Genomic DNA, 23,170 nt, shown 5'->3' on the forward strand with positions numbered 1-23,170 from the left:
CCTCCAGATAACACTAAGATTGAGGGTGTCATGGACAGTGTAGAAGTCAGATAGAATTTAATGCAGGCAAGTGTGAAGTGTTGCACTTTGGGAGGACTAACCAAGGTAAGACATGCACTGTAAATAGTAGGGCTCTGAAAAGTGCATTGGAATAGAGGGATCTGGGAATAGGCACACAATTCCCTGAAAGTGGCATCACAGGTAGATGGGGCCGTCAAGAAAGCTTGTGGCATGTTGGCCTTCAAAATATTGAGTATAGGAGTTGGGATGTTATGGTAAAGTTATTCAAGACATTGGTGAGGACAAATTTGGAGTCTACAGTACAAGAAAGATATCAAGACGATTTTTACAAGGATGTTGATGGGACTTGAGGAACTTAGTTAGAAAGAAAGATTAAACAGGTTAGAACTTTATTCCCTGGAGTGTAGAAGAATGAGGGGAGATTTGACAGAGGCATTCAAAATTATGAAGGGTAAAGACAGAGTAAATGCAAGTAGGCTTCTTCCACTTAAGTGAAGTGAAATACAAACCAGAGAACATGGGTTAAAGGTGAAAGGGGAGGAATTTATGGAGAACATTGTGGGAACATCATCATGTAGAGTGGTAAGAGTATGGGATGAGCTGCCAGCTGAAGTGGTGAATGTGAGCTTAATTTTGACAGGTATATGGATGAGAGTGGTATGGTGGAGGTTATTTTGACTAAGCAGAATAATTGGTACAGACTAAATGGGCTGAAGGGCTCATTTCTCTTCTGTAATGTTCTATAAAAGATGATTGACGGATATAACAGAAATCTACAGCGCAGTACAGTCCCTTTGGCCTGCTGTTGTGTTGAGAAGAGTATCAGGTTCAAGGGGTTCACAGAGACACGAGTCTGGACCCAATTGTTACAATCACGTGTAACTTCTATTGACAAACAGGGAACAAACAAGAGAGAATGTTAAAAGGTACACAATTACTAATTCATGTAAGGGAAGACATTCACCTCAGACATCAGTTAGACTCCAACAATGGTAAACCTATATTTGATCCTGCTCACACAGTATGAACAGGGATTCTTACACATGCTCCCAGTTCCCTGATCAACGGGGGTGCAATTCTACTGCAAGTATTTTTTCTATTGGAATACAATGGCTCAGCCTCAGTATATTTCACACCTCACCTGTGACCCTTCCAGTGATGTCCACAGTAGCGACCTGGCATGGAACAGTGTCCGGGACTTGGGCCACGAGGCAGAGAGGGTGAATGTGCTCTGCGCTGGTGCTTAATACATAGCTAATCTTTGCTGCAAGCCATTGATGACCCTAGGTGATTTAAATTAGCCAATGGTGAGGTGTGCACTAATTAGTGGCTGAAGTCCAACCTTGATTGACAGGTGATGTGACTTTTGAATAAGTTTCAGATGGGGAGGACACGTGACCACCCACAATACACACATTCTAGACAGGTATGGAGGCCACGCTTCCTCCACACGTAACATGTGCCTACCTAATAACTAACTCTAATTGTCAAGACGTGAGTCTGCAGATGCTGTGATTGTAGTCAAAACACAGAAATGCAGTGTCCAAAGGAGGTAAAGATACATTACTGATGTTTCAGGCCTGAGCCCTTCCCCAAGGTATGAGTGCAAAAGGACAAGCATCTGAATGAAAGACTGGGGAAGAATGGAGGAAGGGGAGTCAGTAATACATCCTTGCCTTCTATGGATGTTGCAAGACTGGCTGAGTTCCTCCACATTTCTGTTTTTTAACTAACTGCCTGGAATTTCCATACTGCGTGACCCTCCATTTTTCTCAGCTCCCTGTACCTATCTAATAGTCTTTTAAAAGATCCTATTGTGCCTGCCTCTACCACAGTTGCTGGCATCACATTCCATACAACCACCACTCTGTGTGGGGGAAAAAAACTTCTACTCCACCCACCGAATGGCTTCTAGTATTAGCTTTTTTTTGGGGTGGGTAGTCTCTGGCCATCCACTCTAATGCCTCTCGTCGTACACCTCTAACAGGTTGCTCCAAGGAGAAAAGACCAAGTTCACTCAACCCATCTTCATAAGGCATGCTCTTCAATCCAGGCAGCATCCTTGTAAATCTCCTCTATACCCTCTCTAATAGCATCCACATCTTTCCTGTAATGAGGTGACCAGTCTAACAATGGTCTTGTATCGCTATGACATTACCTCATGGCTCTTTAACCCACTGGCACAGTTAATGAAGGCCAACACACTGTATACCTTCGTAACAACACAATCTACTGTGTAGGAGCTTTAAGTGTCCTATGGACATGGACCTCAAAATCTGTTTATCTACACTGATCCCATTAATATTGTATTCTGCCTTCAAATTTTACCTCCTGAAATGAAGTACTTCACACTTTTCTAGATTAAACTCCATCTCCCACTTCTCAGTCCAGCTCTGCAGCCTATCAATGTCCTTTGGTAACTTCTGGCAACCCTCCAGACTATCCACAACACCACCTACTTTTGCGTCATATACAAAATTACTTGCTCATCCTTCCACTTCCTCATCCAGGTAATTTATAAAAATCAGAGAGGCCTCACAACAGATACCTGCAAACACCACTGGTTTCAGACTTCCATGCAGACTACTAACCATCTGCCTTCTCTTGGCAAGCCAATTCTGTATCCAATAAGCAAGGCCTTGTTGGATATCCATGCCTCCTTACTTTTTGAATGAGCCTTGTATGCCTTACTGAAATCAATGTTCTTTGTTATATCTTCAAAAGATTCAATTAGGCTCGTGAGAATGCCCTGATGAAGCTATGCAGATTATGTCTCAGTAAATGCTTGTAAATTCTGTCTCCCAGGATCTTCTCCAACAGCTTTCCCAACACTGAATTAACACTGAAAGGTCTATAATTTCCTGTGTTATCTCTACTCCCTTTTTGAACAGGGGAACAACATTTGTAATCTCTTGTGTCCCATGACTATGTGAAATCATCACCAATGTCTAAGCAATCTCCTTCCTCATTTCTCACAGTAGCCTTGGGTAAATCTTGTCTGGTCCGCGCGACTTTATCTACTTGTAAAATTTCAATGCATCCTCTTTCTTAATGTCAACAGACTCAGGTGTTTCAGTCTGCTTTTAAGTCATCTTCACCATTGCCATGGTCCTTTTCTCTGATGAATACTGAAGCAAAGTATTCATTAAGCGGCTCTGCTACCACCTCTATCACCTCTGGTGGGTCCTATCCTCACATAATTCATCCTCTTGTACTTCACATACTTGTAGAACGTCTTGGGGTTTTTCTTAACCCTGCTCACCAAGATGGAGCGAGATGGTGGAGATGGTTGCTGGAGGGGGATGAACAGGAACATAAATGTGACCAGTGTTGGAATTTGATGAGTCATTGGAACTATTAGAAGAGAAATGAAGGGGAAATGGAACAAGATGGTGGAGGAGACGAGGTAGGTGAAATGTGTGGGCAGTATGTGGAAGGAACCAACCAGCAATGACTGATGGGTGTTGGCAGAGGGGGAGAGGAGGAATTATGGGAAAGATACAAAAGTGGATCTTTGATGACGAAAGCAGAAGGCAGATTCTAATTTAAACATTGATAAATTAGGGAAAGAATTGGTGCAACAAGGGCTGAGAGGTGTTTATGGTGGCAAATAGTATGTTTGCCTTCACTTCGAGAAGCTTTGAATGAAAAATCAAGGACTACTCCTCAAGCATTGTGTGCCATTTGCCTCCTTGTCCGAGGAAGAACATTGATGCTAAAGAAGGAGTGTAATATAGGTTAATTAGATGAATGATTGGGGTAATATTCTCACTGAAATTTTTTTTTTAATACTTACAGGACTGTGTGGATGGAGGAAGAATGTTCCCAAAGGTGGGGCAGTTGAGAACCAGGGATCTCAAGCTCGTACTATAGAGCAGCCATTCTCAACCCTTTTTTTTTAGCTATGGTCCCCTAAGACACTGCTGAAAGTTAATGGGCCCTCTTCCCTGCAAAGCAGTCAAGTTTAGCTGGTTTCTTCTGTACTTCTCCCCTACCAATTACATAAAAAAATTTATGATTTCAGTCCATGGCCCTCATTGAGAATGGCCACGACCGAACCTCAGTTTGGAAGTGTGATGGGGAAAGATTTTTCCTCACAGAGATTAATGAACCCATGGGATTCTCTACGAGAAAGGAGTTGATGTAGTTGAGAGATACTGGGAGAAGGCAGGATCAGGACACCCGATTTGGATGCTTAGCCATGACCATTCTTGAATGCCAAAGCAGGCTTAAGAAGCCAATTCCACATCCATGTTTCATTGAATAATTCCAGTGTTTTCCAATTTTGTTTTCAGCTGGAACATAGTTTGGTTCTGTGAAGCTCCAATAATCTGACATCCTCATGACTTTTTTCAGTCCACCGCTATTAATACACCTAATGAATTACTTCACCTTCTTTAAAGATGTCGCACAATAGTGTAATGAACTTGGAGGTGAGCTAGGTGATTTTCAAGGAAATATGGAAGAATGAACCCCAATCGATGGGAAGAGGATGGGGAAGGGGCATTGAGCCAGATGCCACACCACTGGAAATCTTGAACATGGGATAGTAAATTATCAGAATTTTACCATGTTAGAACTTCGGCTCCATCTCCTTAATGGGGTGATAAAGTAGTAAAACAAAACTTCCTAATATAATGTAGTTTCTTCCTATTTCAGGTTGAAGAAAGATTAGAAAAAATATTGTCCTAAATTCTTTAAAATGCTGGCAATAATGTGATGAGGAAAATTGGGAGCAAAACTGAACTCACTTTGATGGTCTAACTACCTGACTAATCTTATTACTCCCAGGGATCCTTTGAAAATGGAGGATGGGGTGCTGCAATTGCAAGCAGACTTGTTAGGTAAGTTCAAATATCTGCATCTATTATATTTACAATGACATTGCCTAATTTGTTCTGATAGCAGTGGAATTTCTGTTAGAACACTGCATTCGAGCACATCTAAATGAACTCAGTAAAGAGCAGTAACAAACGATCTGCTGGACAATCTCTGCAGGCCAAGCAGTTGGGACACTTATTAATTCAGAGGAGGGTATTTTTAATCAGCTATCTCAAAAGCTTGTGTAGAGGAAATTGAATAGCTGGAAAGGAATTAACAGTAGTAAGGTGGTTCGGAGGAATAGGGCAGTGCAGCAAAGAAAACAGGTAATGGGGAATACAGTAGATCAAAGGAGTGAAGGTTCTATTTGGCTTGAGGAAGAATGTTGTTCTGTTATGAAAGGATTGGTTGGACGTGCAATTGTTTTGTACATATTGGGATCAGTGAATCCTCGCTAGGATAAAAGTAATGGAAGGGAGTTGGAACAAGGCAGCAAGAGCATTACAAATCGAGTTGGTCTCTGGAGGCTAGTAATGGGACGATGAAATAGGAAAGTATGACAATGAGGCAGAACTTGCTAGCAAAATATATACTTCCTAATGATGAGTAGACAGAAAGATCATGTTCTCAATGAAAATAACTATACTTCTGGTGTAGGAAGTGCGATGTGCTAAACCGTGGTTTGTCAGGATACAACACAAAATGGGCCCGGATAGTTCTACCGAAAATTATTTCTCAACCTACTAATCAAGAGACCATTGCTGCTGTTGTAGTCTTTTTTGGAGCAAATGACTCTTCTTTGAAAGGTAGGTACTGCATGCAATACTTCTGCTCTAGCAAGTCTGTCTCTTTTGAAACCATCCCTTGAGCAAGGTTCCAAATTCTTTTTTCAAGCTGTGCTCCAACCAATCTTGGCAACATACAAGCGTGCTTGCTGTGTAACTGACCACAAGACTATGCATAGGGAGGAGAAAATTATGTACAGGTACACAATCCTTTATCTGGAAAGCTCCAAAATCCAGCAAGTGAGGAGAGAGATGGCAGCGTGAGTTGGGTGGGCAAGGGGGGGAGACCGGCAGTGCAAATCGGGCGATTGGTTGGGGGGGGGGGGAAACCAGCAGCGAGTCAGGCGGGCGAGAGATTAGCAGCGCGAGTCAGGTGATTTGGGGGGGGAGAGACCAGCAGCGCAAGTTGGGCAGGCGCGGGGGAGTGCGGCAGCATAATTCAGGTGGGCTTAAATCTGGCTTTCCAAAATCCGGAAAAATCCGAAATTCGGAACACACTGTCGCTCAAGGATCCTGAATGTGAAGGTCATGCAGCAAACTGCATACTTCTGTGTTGGAGAATGTGAATAAAGGATTGAGCTGGAGTTCCAGTCGGAGCGAATAACAACAACAAAAAAAATCAAAGTTGCTGAAATCCAATGCTCATTGGCTTGAGGACAAACTTTTCCACCACCGAGAAAGAGTCAGGTTTGGGAATGTCCTAAATTAGTGAATTGAAGGAAGTAACCACAAAGAAGATGGGGATGTTGGGCAGAAGAGTGTTTCCATATTATAAATCCTCACCTGTTAGACAAGACCATCCAAGATTAACGAAAGTTTACAGTGATGAGCTTGTCACAGATCATAAATGAATAATTTTTGGCCAAAGAATTTGAATGTTTTCATTAGACTAGCAAAGACTGCCGAAGGTGTCCGCTAAGGAGAAAAATGGTGAATTTTTAGAAATTTTTTTTAACATCAATGCAAAAGCTATGAGAAATCAGATTCAAAAATAAAGTCCACAAAGGTCAAATATAAATGAGGGAAGATTTTAAATAGAATTTTCACTTGGGGTGAAAGTGTAACTTGACGCCATCACTCTTATGAGTTAAGCAAGTCCATGTTCACGTGGAGTTGTGTTAAAGTGAAAGGTTTTTATGCCTTAATCTAAAACTGTATTGTGGTTTTAAGTTGGTTTGGAAGCTATCACTATTAAAGACTTATTTATGAGCAGGTGTCAACCCGGTGCAACATGTTCCTTTGGCTGAATATGGTGAAAATCTGAACCATATAATCCAGTACCTGAAATCTATGGGTATTTGTGAAGAAAAAATGATCATGATAACACCACCTCCTCTGGATGAGTCCTCCTGGGAAAAGGAATGCATCGCCAAAGGTAACAGCAACACACGCACACAATCTAAACAAAGCAAAGAGAATTAATAAGTTCTGAAACAAGGAAAGTAGATATCAATCTCCTGCAGCAGACTTCCAACTTGCAAATCTTGTATTTGTTTCTTACTTTGAACATTGTTTCCACTTCATACATGGTTTGGGGTATAGTAGCAAAGAGCCGATGACAAATTATCCAGAGATCACATGAATCTACCATGGCAGCTTGGAAGTTGTTAAATTCCAGATCCATTTGATTACTTGATTTATTTAAATACTATTGATGAAGCTACACTGTTGTTTAAAAAAAAACCCACTGATTTATTAATGTTCTTCAGAGAAAGTCATTGTAATTCCCACCATCCCTCTTCGACTCCACCCCACCTTCCCAATCTGGCTTTGGTATGACATTAGGCTGATGTCTTGATTCAGCGATGGTTGCAAACAGGAAAGGAAAGCCTTGATTTCTGAACAAATCATTTGTTAAATCTTTGCACAATTATAGCAATTTCAAAAATGTTAAACATTTACACTTTTCTGCATCTATCCTTCTCTTCCACTCAATCTCACCAACGTCAATTCCTGCTGAGGTTGTTGAAAAGGTTCTGTCGGGGAAAATCTCTTTTCCAGAATAACTCAGGCAGAGACTTCATTTGCTTCGAGAGTTTTATTTTGTGATATTACAGAGAGACTGTCCTGATCTACACCAGAATAAGAACTCTGCCTTCTGTAGGCAGACAGCACATTTTTATACAGGAGAACAAACAACTCCATCTTCCTTCTGCACACAAAGCACATTCCTAAATATACTAGGCACTAGGTCATGGGGATGGTTCTGCAACCAGCAGAAACTGGCTGGTTTCTTAGATTACAAAGGAAACAGAAGTCCACACTTGCAACATTTCGACTGCATATACAATAAGATCATTTTTTTTCTTCCACAGGTTCCTATTAAATTCACTTCTGAAATAGCATGGAAGTACTTTCCATTTTCTAACTCTACTCCATTCTGCAGCTCTCATCTTATTAACTGTCAAGCATACTTTGGGTGAGACTAAGAACTTTTATGCTTTATCATTTGATTCCCCCTGTGACTGTGCCTGATATTTATAAGTACGCATATAATTCCACTTTCTGGATTTTTTTTTCCAGCAACACACGTATCCAATTACTTTGAAATTTTGCTATGTTCACCCTTTCAAGGTCTGCATTCCAGATAATAACAATTTACACACATTAAATAAACCTTTATTTCTTTTTGGTCAGATGTTTTATATCTGATTACCAACACCCCCTGCCAGTGAAAGCTGTGTTCTACATTAAACCCTTCAAGTCTAATCTTAAAACTCCCTATAGCCTTTTGAGGAGAAGGAAAGACATTCTCACACCATTAACATCACTAGGTGAGCGTGTGTAGCAGCAGGCAACTTTGTTATCCGCTTCTCTCAGAATATCTGTGTAGACTGAAGCCTCTCTGATATCGACTGCACCACAGCTTAGTTCATATGACAGTAACAAACCTGCTGTACAAGTTGTCCATAAGACGTAATATATTCATGAAAAGTTAACATTAACTTGCATAGATTTTAATCATATTCTAGGACCATGACAACAATTTTTGATGCATTTTTCTGGAGAGGTTGCTTCCTTTTGTTACCAGGTAAGAAATTGGACAGATGCAATTCAGTAACCAAGGAGTACGCTGAAGCCTGTGTCAAGGTCGCCACAGAATGTGGAACTGATGTACTTGACCTCTGGACTTTGATGCAAATTGAGAATCAGGTAAAGAAGTTGAACATTTATGCTTTATACTTTCAATTTATACTTCAGGTTCAAGGAGCAAGAAATATAACAACATTTCATGGTGGCAAGTAATGGTTTTAGCTTTTTGCATTTTTTTTTAGAGATACTTGAAGTGCAATAAGCTAAATTTAATTTTAGGTCTGGTAACATCATTGTAATCCAGAATTTAAGAGTTAGAGTGGTGGTTCCATGAAAATATGCAACAAGGAAACAAAGTCCAAATAGGTGACTGATATCAATACTTAACCATGGTAATGAATTTATATTTTCCAAGGGATTAGAAATAACAAAAAGTACACTAGAGCTTTGATTCCTTAAATTTGGTTTTTGGGATTTAGAAATGAGAAACTAGGTAAAACGAAGCAACTTTTCCCTATTTCCATGGGCTGACACTATTGTAGGTAGTGCCCGTGAAGATGATTACATAATCCTGATCAATTACATCTTGGTCTCCACCCTGTTGTAACTGAAGTCAATTTCAGACATGCAGTATTTCTTAATTATACTTGCTAGAATTATTTATTGAAACCACCATACTTTTATTGTGGGAACTTGATGTACAATAAGCTACAACCTGACAATCCAAAGGTGCATGGAACAGGCTGCCGGGGGGAGCAGACACAGCGATAATGTTCGAGATGTATTTAGACAGGGAAGGGAGGAGCAGGTACAGTAGGTCTTTTTCTGTACTATACTGTTAAATTTTGATTACAATATATTTTGTACAAAATTCTGACAGTATTGCAATGTGTGCACCACTTTGGCTTGGCTTCGCGGACGAAGATTTATGAAGGGGTGATGTCCACGTCAGCTGCAGGCTCGTTTGTGGCTGACAAGCCTGATGCGGGACAGGCAGACGCGGTTGCAAGGGAAAATTGGTTGGTTGGGGTTGGGTGTTGGGTTTTTCCTCCTTTGTCTTTTGACAGTGAGGTGGGCTCTGCAGTCTTCTTCAAAGGAGGTTGCTGCCCGCCGAACTGAGGCGCCAAGATGCACGGTTTGAGGCGAGATCAGCCCACTGACGGTGGTCAATGTGGCAGGCACCAAGAGCTTTCTTTAGGCAGTCCTTGTACCTCTTCTTTGGTGCACCTCTGTCTCGGTGGCCTATGGAGAGCTCACCATATAACATGATCTTGGGAAGGCGATGGTCCTCCATTCTGGAGACGTGACCTACCCAGCGCAGTTTGATCTTCAGCAGTGTGGATTCAATGCTGTCGGCCTCTGCCATCTCGAGTACTTCGATGTTGGAGATGAAGTCGCTCCATTGAATGTTGAGGATGGAGCGGAGACAACGCTGGTGGAAGCGTTCTAGGAGCCGTAGGTGATGCCGGTAGAGGACCAATGATTCGGAGCCGAACAGGAGTGTGGTTATGACAACGGCTCTGTATATGCTAATCTTTGTGAGGTTTTTCAGTTGGTTATTTTTCCAGACTCTTTTGTGTAGTCTTCCAAAGGTGCTATTTGCCTTGGCGAGTCTGTTATCTATCTCGTTGTCGATCCTTGCATCCGATGAAATGGTGCAGCCGAGATAGGTAAACTGGTTGACCGTTTTGAGTTTTGTGTGCCCGATGGAGATGTGGGGGGGGGGGGGGGCTGGTAGTCATGGTGGGGAGCTGGCTGATGGAGGACCTCAGTTTTCTTCAGGCTGACTTCCAGGCCAAACATTTTGGCAGTTTCCGCAAAGCAGGACGTCAAGCGCTGAAGAGCTGGCTCTGAATGGGCAACTAAAGCGGCATCGTCTGCAAAGAGTAGTTCACGGACAAGTTTCTCTTGTGTCTTGGTGTGAGCTTGCAGGCGCCTCAGATTGAAGAGACTGCCATCCGTGCGGTACCGGATGTAAACAGTGTCTTCATTGTTGAGGTCTTTCATGGCTTGTTTCAGCATCATGCTGAAGAAGATCGAAAAGAGGATTGGTGCAAGAATGCACTACAGCAGCACAAACAAGTCAGATATAATGCTTCTAATGGTTGCTGAGACTTTGAGTGATCACAGGACACTGTAGTCTAAGGCAGTCCAGGACAGTTTATTTTTAAATCACAAGTCCATAAGAAGACAGTCAATGTTATTATTTTCAACAGATCAATGACCGTCATGGTTGTCTTGTCTGTGAATAAATCATATGCTTATCAATTTACTTGGGTGCTAAATACAACCTAAAGTTCTTTTCAAAAATTTTACATTACAGGACTTTTCCTCCTACCTTTTGGATGGGCTACATTTATCAGAAAGAGGGAACAAATTTCTTGAAACACATTTGTGGCCCCTTTTGGAAAAGAGGACAGAAAGTCTGCCACTGCTTCTCCCACAGTGGAGGGATATAGATGACCTGAACAGCCAAGTCAACCTACTTTTGTAATTCATTGATTTTTACAGAATACATTAGCATAAAATCATGCTCAGGATTAATGTTCTGTTCAACTAAATTACTGACATAATCTGAAAAAGGAAAATAATGGAGAGAAATGGAATTTAAGCAATTGATGCATCTTTGAGAAATTCTGACCAAATCCATTCCACCTCCTACATAGGGTATAACTTGTACACTTTTTAAACTTGCATTTTTTTTAAGGCAAGATTAAATATTTCTGTAAGTGGGATAGGTGGCCTGTGCCTTTAGCGGTACAAGTTTCACCAAACATACTGATGAAGAGTGCATCTTAAGACCTTTTGAATTTTTTTTTTGTTCTGCTAAAAAAAACCCAAGAACTAACCAGCATCATTTCTTCTACTCACCTTAGGCAAATATTTTCTGGTATTTGTTACTGTCGCTGCAGGAAAAAGTTGCTGGCTATTCACCCTATCTATACCCCTCATAATCTTGTATACTTCTAAGTCACTCCAAGAGGTGCAATCCAGGCAACATCCTGTAAATCTCCTCGGCATCCTCTCCAAAACATCTTTGTCCTTTAATGAAGAAACCAGAACCAAAAACAATACTCTGCATGGTCTAACCAGAGTTTAATAAAGCTGCAACATTACCCCCTGGCTCTTGAACTCAATTCTCCCGATTAATGAAGGCCAGCACCCTGCAAGCCTTCTTAACCAATTATCAATTCATGTAGCAACCTTGAAGGGGTCAATGGATTTGGGCCCCAAGATCCCTCTGTTTCTCCTATCAAGAATCCTGCCATTAATCACTTGCTCAACTAGTAGTGCCCAACATATATAGTTTGAGGATTTCTCCCTTGGTATATTATTCCAATCAAACACAGTTAAAAGAATTAATTCTCCAGAAGGCTGTCTTCCAGATCATTTAAAAAACTTCTATTCTTTTACCCTTGAAGTATTCATCCAAAGTACTTCATTATTCGTGGAAGAAAATTAGAAATGTTGAGATCTGTAAAATTGTCAAATTAAACTGATGCTGTTTTAATCAAAATAGTTTGCTCTATCTGTATCAAAAATTGCAACTGTACATTTTCTTTATCTTTTTGATTCCACATCATCATTTAATGATTGAATTTTAATGCTATTGTCGAGGATGAAACAGAAGCTAAAAGGCTCAACTCCAACACGGGGAAAAATACATTGCCACTTATGGTGCACAGTGAAAGAACTGTAGCAGCTGTCCTTCTGAAAACTATCCTTCAACATCAGTTTTATTCTAGATTATTAACCAAATACCATAAGTACCAACAAGACAATCCATCAAACAAGCTTTGAATGGACCATTTGAACCCAAGGCTGCTGCACTATCAACGTCACTCACCATAGAACATAACAGCGCAGAAACGGGCCCTTCTAGCCTGCGTCAAACTATTTTTATGCCTAGTCCTAATGACCTGCACCAAGATGTCTATCCATAACCCCTCCCATCCATGTACCTGTACAAATCTTTCTTAAATGTCAAAATTAAGCCTGCGTTTGCCAATTCGGCTGGCACCTCATTCCACACTCCCACCACTGCACAAAGAAGGTCCCCATAATGTTCACTTTAAATTTTTCCCCTTTCATCCTTAACCCATGTCCACTAATAGTTTTTTTTAAAATCTCACCTCAGTGGAAAAAGCATGCTTGCATTTATTTGAAATATACTTTGCGTACCTCTATTGTATCTACCCTCATTCTTCTGTGCTTTAGGAAATAAAGTCCAAACCTGTTTAACTTCTCCCTGTAACTCAGTTCTTCAAGTATTGGCAACATCTTTGTAAATCTATTCAATCTTGTTGTTTCCTTCCTGTAGTGAGGTGACCAAAGCTGCACACAATATTCCAGATTTGCCTTCACCAATGTCTTGTACAACTTCACCCTGCACACAGCATCTTTCAGCTACTCCTGTTGGGAAGGAGATACAGGAGTAGAAGTACCACTAGGCTGAGAAACATCATTTTTCCCCACGTGCAGTAGACTGCTGAATGAATGAATGAATGAACTGATTATACTAACCTTCAAATTCCAGCTGCCATTTTTCCAGCTGGTCAGGTCCCTCTTCAAGCTTTAAAAACCTTCCTTGCTGTCCACGACATCTCCAATCTTTGTGTCATCTGTAAACATGCTGATCCAATTTAGACCATAATCGTCAAGATCATTGATGCAGATGACAAATAACAGTGGACCTAGCGCCAATTTAAAAAAAATTCACACTATGAACCATACTGACCAAAATACACACAAACATTTCCCTCTTGAATATACACTGTCATTTTCTCCCTTTTTCCCCCCTCCCCTCCCTCCCTCCCAACCCACTAAACGTTCAACATATACAATACATTAAACCTATTAAACAATGTCATCACACAATGAAAATAAACAAGAAATTTGTGTCTTCTACTTTTACATACTGGGTCAGTTCATTTCGTCTTCTCCTGTCATTTTAAGCGGTGGAGGTCTGCGGTAGGACTTCTCTGTTGTATTCCATGTACGGTTCCCAAATTTATTCGAATACTGTGATGTTATTTCTTAAATTGTATGTTATTTTTTCCAATGGAATACATTTATTCATTTCTATGTACCATTGCTGTATTCTCAGGCTATCTTCTAATTTCCAGGTTGACATAATACATTTTTTTGCTACAGCTAAGGCTATCATAATAAAACTTTTTTGTGCTCCATCCAAATCGAGTCCAAGTTCTTTACTTCTTATATTACTTAGAAGAAAGATCTCTGGATTTTTTGTGATTTTATTTAATTCCTGGTTTAGATCTTTCCAAAACTTTCCCACTTTCTCACATGCCCAAATTGCATGTACTGTTGTTCCCGTTTCCTTCTTACAGCGAAAACATCTGTCTGATACTGTTGGGTCCCATTTATTTAACTTTTGGGGCATGGTGTATAGCCTGTGTAAACAATTATATTGTAATCATGTGCAACCTCGTGTTTATTAGTTCCGAAGCATAGCTTTTCCCATGTCCATTCTTTATGTTTAGATCTTGTTCCCATTTTTGTTTGGGTTTGCAGCTTGTTTCCTCGTTCTCTTTCTCTTGCAGTTTGATGTACATATTTGTTATAAATCTTTTAATTATCATTGTGTCTGTAATCACATATTCAAAATTGATTCCTTCTGGTAACCTCGGCCTGCTTCCCAATTTGTCCTTCAACTAGGTTTTCAGTTGGTGGTATGCAAAGATTGTACTGTGAGTCATACCATATTTGTCCTTCATTTGTTCAAAAGATAATAATTTATTTCCTGAAAAAAAAAATTCTATTCTTTTGATCCCTTTTCTCTCCCATTTTCTAAAGGAAAAGTTATCTATTGTGAAAGGAACTAGTTGATTTTGCGTCAATATAAGTTTTGGTAGTTGATAATTTGTTTTATTCCTTTCTACGTGAATCTTCTTCCAAATGTTGAGCAGACGGTGCAGTACTGGTGAATTCCTATGTGGCACCAGCTTTTCATCCCACTTATATAGTATATGTTCAGGTACCTTCTCCCCTATTTTATCTAGCTCTAATATGGTCCAATCTGGTTTTTCCCTTGTTTGATAAAAATCTGATAGGTATCTTAATTGTGCTGCTCTATAATAATTCTTAAAGTTTGGTAACTGTAGACCCCTTCTTTGTACCATTCTGTTAATTTATCTAGCAATATCCTCAGTACCCCCCCAACCCCCCCCCCCCCCACCCCCCGCAGCTTTCCTTAAGAATTTCCATGTTTGGAGGAGTCACGTGATGGAGTAGTGGCCGGTCGGGGAATTCCAGCCCTCTCCAGAAAAGTAAAAAAAAGACAGTAAAAAAACAAAGGCACAAACGTAAAAACCAAAATAAAGTGAAAGTAAAGGTGTGGAGAAAATGGCAGCGAAAAAAGAAAAGCCAAAAGCAACGGGAAGAAGAGAAGAAGAAAGGACGTCGGAAGAAGAAGGTGAAGGCCTTACTGGTACGAGGAGGGCTGCCGCGGAGAGAGAAGCCCGCTCCCTAAGGTCAGTCGAAGCCCCGAACTCGGGACTACAAAAATGGCTCACGGAGCCAAACAAAAGTGCGCAACCGCGCATGCGTGAGGAGTCAGGCATGTGCGATGCGCAAAACAAAAATAACACTGATGGGAGGGGGTGACCAGCTGAGGAGTCGATCTCCACAGCTGAAATTGACAACCACAACAAAGCAGCAAGAGGAAAACACAGAAAATGACGAGAACAAGAAAGGAGAGAGTAAAAAGAAATCAAAGAAACAACAGATGACCAACCCAGAGGAAGAAGACCAGCAGCAGGACACTTCTAGTGAAAATAAGAAGACCAAAAATACCCAACAAAATAAAACAAACAAACCAACAAGAAAACCAGAAGAGGCAGAGGTAAAGGACACAGATCCTGGAGTGGACTCAGAAGAAGAGGAAGAACACAGAGAAATGGAAGGGCAAATACATGGATATATATTTTTTTAAACAATATATGGAATCAGTAAAAGAATGGCAATCACAAGAATTCAGTGAAATAAAAACAAGAGTAAAAAGTACAGAAGAAAAAATGAATAGATTAGAGATGATCATGACAGATATAGGAAAAAGAGTGGACAAGATGGAAGAACGAGAAACAGCCGCAGAAATGGAAGTAGAGGACTTAAAAAAGAAATTGGAAGAATCTGGTAAAAAAGTTAAAGAGACACGAGAGCTGTTAGCTCAGAAGATGGATATAATGGAAAATTAAAGTAGAAGAAACAATATAAAGATAGTGGGCCTTAAGGAAGATGAAGAAGGCAAGAATATGAGAGAATTTATAAAAGAATGGATCCCCAGGGTCCTAGGAAGACCAGAACTACAGGAAGAAATGGAAATAGAAAGGGCACACAGAACATTAGCCCCTAAACCACAACCACAACAAAAACCAAGATCCATTCTAGAAAAATTCTTAAGATATACAACAAGAGAAAATATATTGGAGAAAGCAATGAGGAAAATAAGAGAAGACAAAAAACCACTGGAATACAAAGGTCAAAAAAAAATTTTCTATCCAGATATAAGTTTTGAACTCCTGAAGAAGAGGAAGGAGTTTAATTGCAGCAAAAACGTTCCTATGGAAAAAAGGATATAAATTTATGCTAAAGTATCCAGCGGTACTTAAAATAGTTATTCCAGGGCAGCAAAACAGACTATTCTTGGATCCGGAGGAAGCAAGAAAATTTGCAGAACAACTACAAAACAGACAGAGAGAGGAAGATATGTAACGAGAACAAAAATGACAACAAACTATGTATGTGTGTATGGTAGCTGTATATATATATGTATATGTATATATATATATATATGTATATATATATGTATATATATATGTATATATATATATGTGTGTGTGTATATATATATATATATATGTATATATATGTGTGTGTGTGTGTGTGTGTGTGTGTGTGTGTGTGTGTGTGTGTGTGTATATATTAAAAAAATAGAATATAGGTAAAAACTAAGAAGGGAAGAAAGGAAGTATGGGGGGAATTAAGAAAGTGACCTTTGTTGTATATGAAAATTAAAATCTTCTGGGAGGGGCTGGGTGGGGAAGAGTTACAGTCACTGCAAAATCAGTTGACGCTTGCGAGTGAATTCGCAAATCCAAATGGAGAGGGGACATGTGGTTGCCCGACAAGGGACAAAGGGCAACTCAGGAAGGGGAGGGAATAGTGGGGTTAAAGGAATTTTAGATAGGAGAATAAAGGAAATGTTTTATGTTTTAGAAATGTTGTCTTATAAAGTGTTCAAAAAAAGAAAGCAGAAATGGATAAGAAGGAAAGGTGATGATGAGGAAACGGAAAGGAAAGATAAACATTAAGTATGAAATGGCTATGTTGAACTATATGACTTTAAATATTAATGGAATACATAACCAAATCAAAAGGAAGAAACTGCTAAATTTACTGAAAAAAGAAAAAATTGATATAGCATTCGTGCAAGAAACACACTTAACTGAAGTGGAACACAAGAAATTAAAGCGAGATTGGATAGGACATGTAACAGCAGTGTCATATAATTCAAAAGCTAGAGGAGTAGCTATATTAATCAGTAAAAATGTACCAGTTAAAATAGAAGAGGAAATAATAGATCCAGCAGGGAGATATGTAATGATAAAATGTCAGATATATTCGGAGTTTTGGAATTTACTCAATGTATATTCACCTAACGAAGAAGATCAAAAATTTATGCAAGATATTTTTTTGAAGATAGCAGACACGCAAGGGAACATACTAATAAGAGGGGATTTCAACCTTAATTTGGATTCAAACATGGATAAAACTGGGAAAAAAATTAACTGAAAGAACAAAGTAACCAAATTTATAATTAAATCGATGCAAGAAATGCAACTTTTGGATATATGGAGGAAACAACACCCAAAGGAAAAGGAATATTCATATTATTCGGATAGACATAAAACATATTCAAGAATAGTTTTATTCCTGTTATCAGCTCACATGCAAGACAGAGTTAGGAAAACAGAATATAAAGCTAGAATATTATCGGACCACTCACCCCTGATATTGACAATAGATTTAGAGGACATCCCTCCAAGAATGTATAGATGGAGATTAAACTCCATGCTACTTAAAAGGCAGGATTTTAGAGAATTCATTGAACGACAAATTAAAATGTACTTTGAAATAAATACGGAATCAGTGAAAGATAAGTTTATACTATGGGACGCAATGAAAGCGTTCATCAGAGGGCAAATAATAAGTTATGTAACCAAGATGAAGAAGGAGTACAATCAAGAAACAGAGCAGTTGGAAAGGGAAATAGCAAATATAGAAAAAGAATTAGCAATGAAGGAAGACACAACTAAAAGAGAATTGGCAGATAAAAAAATAAAATATGAAACACTACAAACATATAAGGTGGAGAAGAACATAATGAAGACAAAACAGAAATATTATAAACTAGGAGAAAAAACGCACAAAATTCTAGTGTGGCAGCTTAAGACAGAATAAACTAAGAGAATGGTATTGGCATCAAGGAAAAAAAACAACCAAATCACATATAATCCAACGGAGATTAATGAAAACTTCAGAGAATTCTATGAACAATTATATCAAACTGAAAACGAAGGGAAAGAAGACAAAATAGATGAATTTTTAACTAAAATTGAACTACCAAAATTACAAACAGAGGAACAAAATAAATTAACAGAACCATTTGAAATAGTAGAAATAGAAGAGATAATAAAAAAACTACCGAATAATAAAACGCCAGGAGAGGATGGATTCCCAATAGAATTCTATAAAACATTTAAAGATTTATTAATTCCTCCCCTCCTGGAAGTAATCAACCAGATTGATAAAACACAAAGCTTACCAGCGTACCAGATTCATAATTCATAATTACAGTAATACCAAAGACAGGGAAAGATCCACTCGCACCATCTTACCAGATTCATAATTCATAATTACAGTAATACCAAAGACAGGGAAAGATCCACTCGCACCAGTGTCATATAGACCAATATCCTTACTTAACACAGATTATAAGATAATAGCTAAACTATTAGCAAACAGATTAGCCGACTATGTACCAAAAATAGTAAATCTAGACCAAACTGTATTTATTAAAAAAAGACGAACAACAGACTATCTGTAAATAAAGCTCCAACAGTAGCAGTTGCTTTAGACGCAGAGAACGCCTTTGACAGAGTAGAATGGAATTATTTATTCAAAGTACTACAAAAATTCAGCTTACGAGAGAAATATATTAATTGGATTAAAGCATTATATAAGGGGCCATTTGCGAAAGTGACAGTAAATGGATATATATCAAAACAATTTAACTTAAGCAGATTAACAAGGCAGGGATGCCCACTATCTCCCTTATTGTTCGCATTAGCCATAGAACCACTAGCAGAACTGATAAGAACAGAAAATAAAAGATAAGGAATATGAAATCAGTCTATTTGCAGATGACGTTATAGTATACTTAGCAGAACCAGAAATATCAATAAAAGAATTACATCGGAAATTGAAGGAATATGGAGAAGTGTCGGGGTACAAGATTAACGCAAATAAAAGTGAAGCAATGCCAATGAATAATGCGGATTTCTCAAAATTTAAGAAAGAATCACCATTCAGATGGCAAACGCAAGCAATGCGATACCTAGGTATACAAATAAATAAAAACCTCGGCCATCTTTCTAAACTCAATTATTATCCACTAATGAAAAAATTACAAGACGACTTAGAGCATTGGAAAAACTTACCAATAACACTGACAGGAAGGATAAACTGTATTAAAATGAACATTTTCCCAAGGATACAATACCTATTTCAGGCATTACCAATACACTTAACAGAGAAATTCTTCAAGGAGTTAAAGAAAATAATAAGGAAATTTTTATGGAAAGGGGGGAAACCGAGGATAGCACTACAGAAATTAACAGAATGGTATAAACAAGGAGGCTTATAACTGCCAAACTTTAAAAATTATTATAGAGCCGCACAATTAAGATACCTATCAGATTTTTATCAAACAAGGGAAAAGCCAGATTGGACTAGATTAGAACTAGATAAAATAGGGGAGAAGATACCTGAACATATATTATATAAATGGGATGAAAAATTGGTACAACGTAGGAATTCTCCAGTATTACATCATCTGCTCAACATTTGGAAGAAGATTCATGTAGAAAGGAATAAAACAAATTACCAACTACCAAAACTAATACTGACGCAAAATCAGCTAATCCCTTTTACATTAGATAACCTTTCCTTTAGAGAATGGGAGAAAAAAGGGATCAAAAGAATAGAAAATTGCTTTTCGGGAAATAAATTATTATCCTTTGAACAAATGAAGGATAAATATAATATAACTCATGATACAGTGTTGGCATACTACCAACTGAAATCCTACTTGAAGGACAAATTGGGAAGCAGTCTGAGGTTACCAGAGGGAAGTAATTTTGAATATGTGATTACAGACACAATGATAATCAAAAAATTTGTAACAAACATGTATATTAAACTACAAGAAAAGGAGAATGGGGAAACAAATAGTAAAACTAAACAAAAATGGGAACAAGATCTAAACGTAAAGATAAAGAATGAAACATGGGAGAAGTTATGTTCAGGAACTATGAGAAATACAATAAACACGAGGTTACGTATGATACAATATAACTGGATACACAGGCTATACATTACACCTCAAAAGTTAAATAAATGGGACCCAACAGTATCTGACAGATGTTTTCGCTGTAAAAAGGAAATGTGAACAACAATTCATGCAATTTGGACATGTGAGAAAGTGAAAAAATTTTGGGAAGATCTAATCCAGATATTAAATAAAATCACAAAAAGCAATATACCAAAAAACCCAGAGATCTTCCTCCTAAGTAACATAATAAACAAAGAATTTGGACTCGATTTGGATGGTGCACAAAAAAGATTTGTTATGATAGCCCTAGCTGTAGCAAAAAAAAATGTATTATGTCAGCCTGGAAATTAGAAGATAACTTGAGAATACAACAATGGTATATAGAAATGAATAAATGTATTCCATTAGAAAAAATAATCTATAAATTAAGAAATAACATTACAATATTTGAACAAATATGGGAGCCATACATGAAACATAATAGAGAAAACCTACCGTGGACATCTACCACCTATCTTTCCCTTCGTTCTCAGTTTGATATAGTTGCTCGTAGAATTCCTTGAAGTTTTCATTGATCTCCGTTGGGTTATATGTAATTTGTTTGTCCTTTTTCCTTGATGCCAATACCGTTCTTTTAGTTTGTTCTGTCTTAAGCTGCCAAGCTAGTATTTTGTGCGTTTTTTCTCCTAGCTCATAATACTTCTGTTTTGTCTTCATTATGTTCTTCTCCACCTTGTATATTTTTAGTGTTTCATATTTTATTTTTTTGTCACCAATTCTCTTCTTTTTGTTGTATCTTCCCTTATTGCTAATTATTTTTCTGTACTTGCTATTTCCCTTTCCAGCTGTTCTATTTCCCGATTGTAGTCCTTCATCTTAGTTACATAACTTATTATCTGCCCTCTGATGAAGTCTTTCATTGCATCTCATAATATAAATTTGTCTTTCACTGATTCCGTATTTATTTCAAAGTACATTTTAATTTGGCATTCAATAAATTCTCTACATTCCTGTCTTTTAAGTAGCATGGAGTTTAATCTCCATCTCTATGTTCTTGTTGGGATGTCCTCCAGTTCTATTGCCAATAACAGGGGTGAGTGATCAGATAACAATCTAGCTTTATATTCCATTTTCCTAACTCTCCCTTGGATATGGGCTGACAACTGGAACATGTCAATCCTTGAGTATGTTTTATGTCTACTTGAATAATATGAGTATTCCTTCTCCTTTGGGTGTTGTCTCCTCCATATATCCAAAAGTTGCATTTCCTGCATTGATATAACCATAAATTTGGCTACTTTGTTATTTTTGCTAGTCTTTTGTCCAGTTTTGTCCATCTTTGAATCCAAATTAACGTTAAAGTCCCCTCCCCTGCGTATCTACAATCTTCAAAAATATATCTTACATAAATTTTTGATCCTCTTCATTAGGTGCATATACATTGAGCAAATTCCAAAATTCTGAATATATCTGACACTTTATCATTACATATCTCCCTGCTGGATCTATTATTTCCTCCTCTATTTTGATTGGTACATTTTTATTGATCAATATAGCTGCATCTCTGGCTTTTGAGTTATATGGTGCTGCCATTACATGCCCTACCCAGTCTCTCCTTAATTTCTTGTGTTCCACTTCAGTTAGATGTGTTTCTTGCATGAATGCTATATCAATTTTTTCTTTCTTCAGTAAATTTAACAGCCTCTTCCTTTTGATTTGGTTATGTATTCCGTTAATATTTATAGTCATATAGTTCAACATGGCCATTTCATACTTCGTTTACCTTTCCTTTCCGCTTCCTCATCACCACCTTTCCTCCTTATCCATTTCTGTTTTCTTTTTTTGAACACACTGTAAGACAACACTTCTAAAACATAAAATATTTCCACTGTTCCCACATCTAAAATTCCCTTAACCCTAAATGTCCCCTCCCCCAATGTCCCCCCCCTCTCTGAGTTGCCCCTTGTGACCCAGCACCAATTATTGAGGCATACCATTTGTCACAAGCTGCCAGAGAGGCAATCATCCACCACCACTCACTGGCTTCTCCCGAAGCAACCTCATGTCTACTTTTAGCCCTTCTGATTTCCTCTAAGTTTTTTCTTGCATTTTTTATACTCCTCAAGTACCTTGTCTGCTCCTTGTTACATAATACCATTTATACAACTTCTTCTTAAGCATCTCTCGAAAATAAAGGATGCTAACTTTGCTTTTAATCCTGACAGGAACATACTACACCATACTCTCAAAATTACATCTTTGCAGGCCTCCCACTTACCAAGCACATCCTTGCCAAAAAACCTTTCCCAATCCACACTTTCTCATTTCCACAAAATTGAGATTTCTCCAATTTAGAATCTCAATCTGAAACCCAGACCTAATCTTCTCAATAATGAACTTGATCACTGGACCCAAAATGTTCCCCTACACATACTTCTGTCACCTGCCCTGCCTCATTTCCTAATAGGAGATACAGTATTACACTTTCTCTGGTTGGTTCCTCTATATATTGATTTAGTAAACTTTCCTGACAAACCACAGGTGGGTCAGTGTGTTTCCATGCAGGTCTTTAAAAATGTTAATTAAAACACTTTAAATTAGATGTGTTTCTTGCAGAGCTTCTTGACTTGAAAATATTGCTTAGTTATTGTAATAGTAGGCCATGGCATGTTCGGCTGGAAGCCAAGTGGGCTTAGACTGAAAAAGTGGAGAGTCTTAGCCATCAGACCTTTTACAGTATGGGAGTCCAGTCAATATGTGAATATTTAAAATCCACCTACTGTCATAACATTGTTTCCTTCAGCTGTCTGCCCTCTTTACAACCAAGTTTCACTAGTGGCCACAGTGTTATAATTCCACGTGCCAATCCACACTC

The 23,170-nt window shown here is 38.4% G+C and overlaps 1 protein-coding gene across 4 annotated transcripts in view; it reads left to right on the plus strand.

Moving 5' to 3' along the window:
• The window catches only part of iah1 (isoamyl acetate hydrolyzing esterase 1 (putative)), a 57,507-nt gene that overhangs the window by 11,330 nt on the left and 23,007 nt on the right, over positions 1–23,170 (plus strand). Inside the window, exons 2-7 of one of the 4 annotated variants that reach the window (XM_069886273.1) lie at positions 4,317–4,454; positions 4,813–4,865; positions 5,500–5,648; positions 6,841–7,002; positions 8,659–8,780; positions 10,984–13,855. In XM_069886273.1, the coding sequence (XP_069742374.1) occupies positions 4,425–4,454; positions 4,813–4,865; positions 5,500–5,648; positions 6,841–7,002; positions 8,659–8,780; positions 10,984–11,154 (687 nt within the window). In that variant the 5' untranslated portion in view covers positions 4,317–4,424 and the 3' untranslated portion in view covers positions 11,155–13,855. Of the gene's footprint in view, positions 1–3,825; positions 3,853–4,316; positions 4,455–4,812; positions 4,866–5,499; positions 5,649–6,840; positions 7,003–8,658; positions 8,781–10,983; positions 13,856–23,170 lie in introns of those variants that run through there. The other 3 variants (XM_069886274.1, XM_069886271.1, XM_069886275.1) reach the window with 3 other exon arrangements.

The sequence above is a fragment of the Narcine bancroftii genome, chromosome 6 (assembly GCF_036971445.1).
Source record: "Narcine bancroftii isolate sNarBan1 chromosome 6, sNarBan1.hap1, whole genome shotgun sequence".
Lineage (NCBI taxonomy): Eukaryota > Metazoa > Chordata > Chondrichthyes > Torpediniformes > Narcinidae > Narcine > Narcine bancroftii.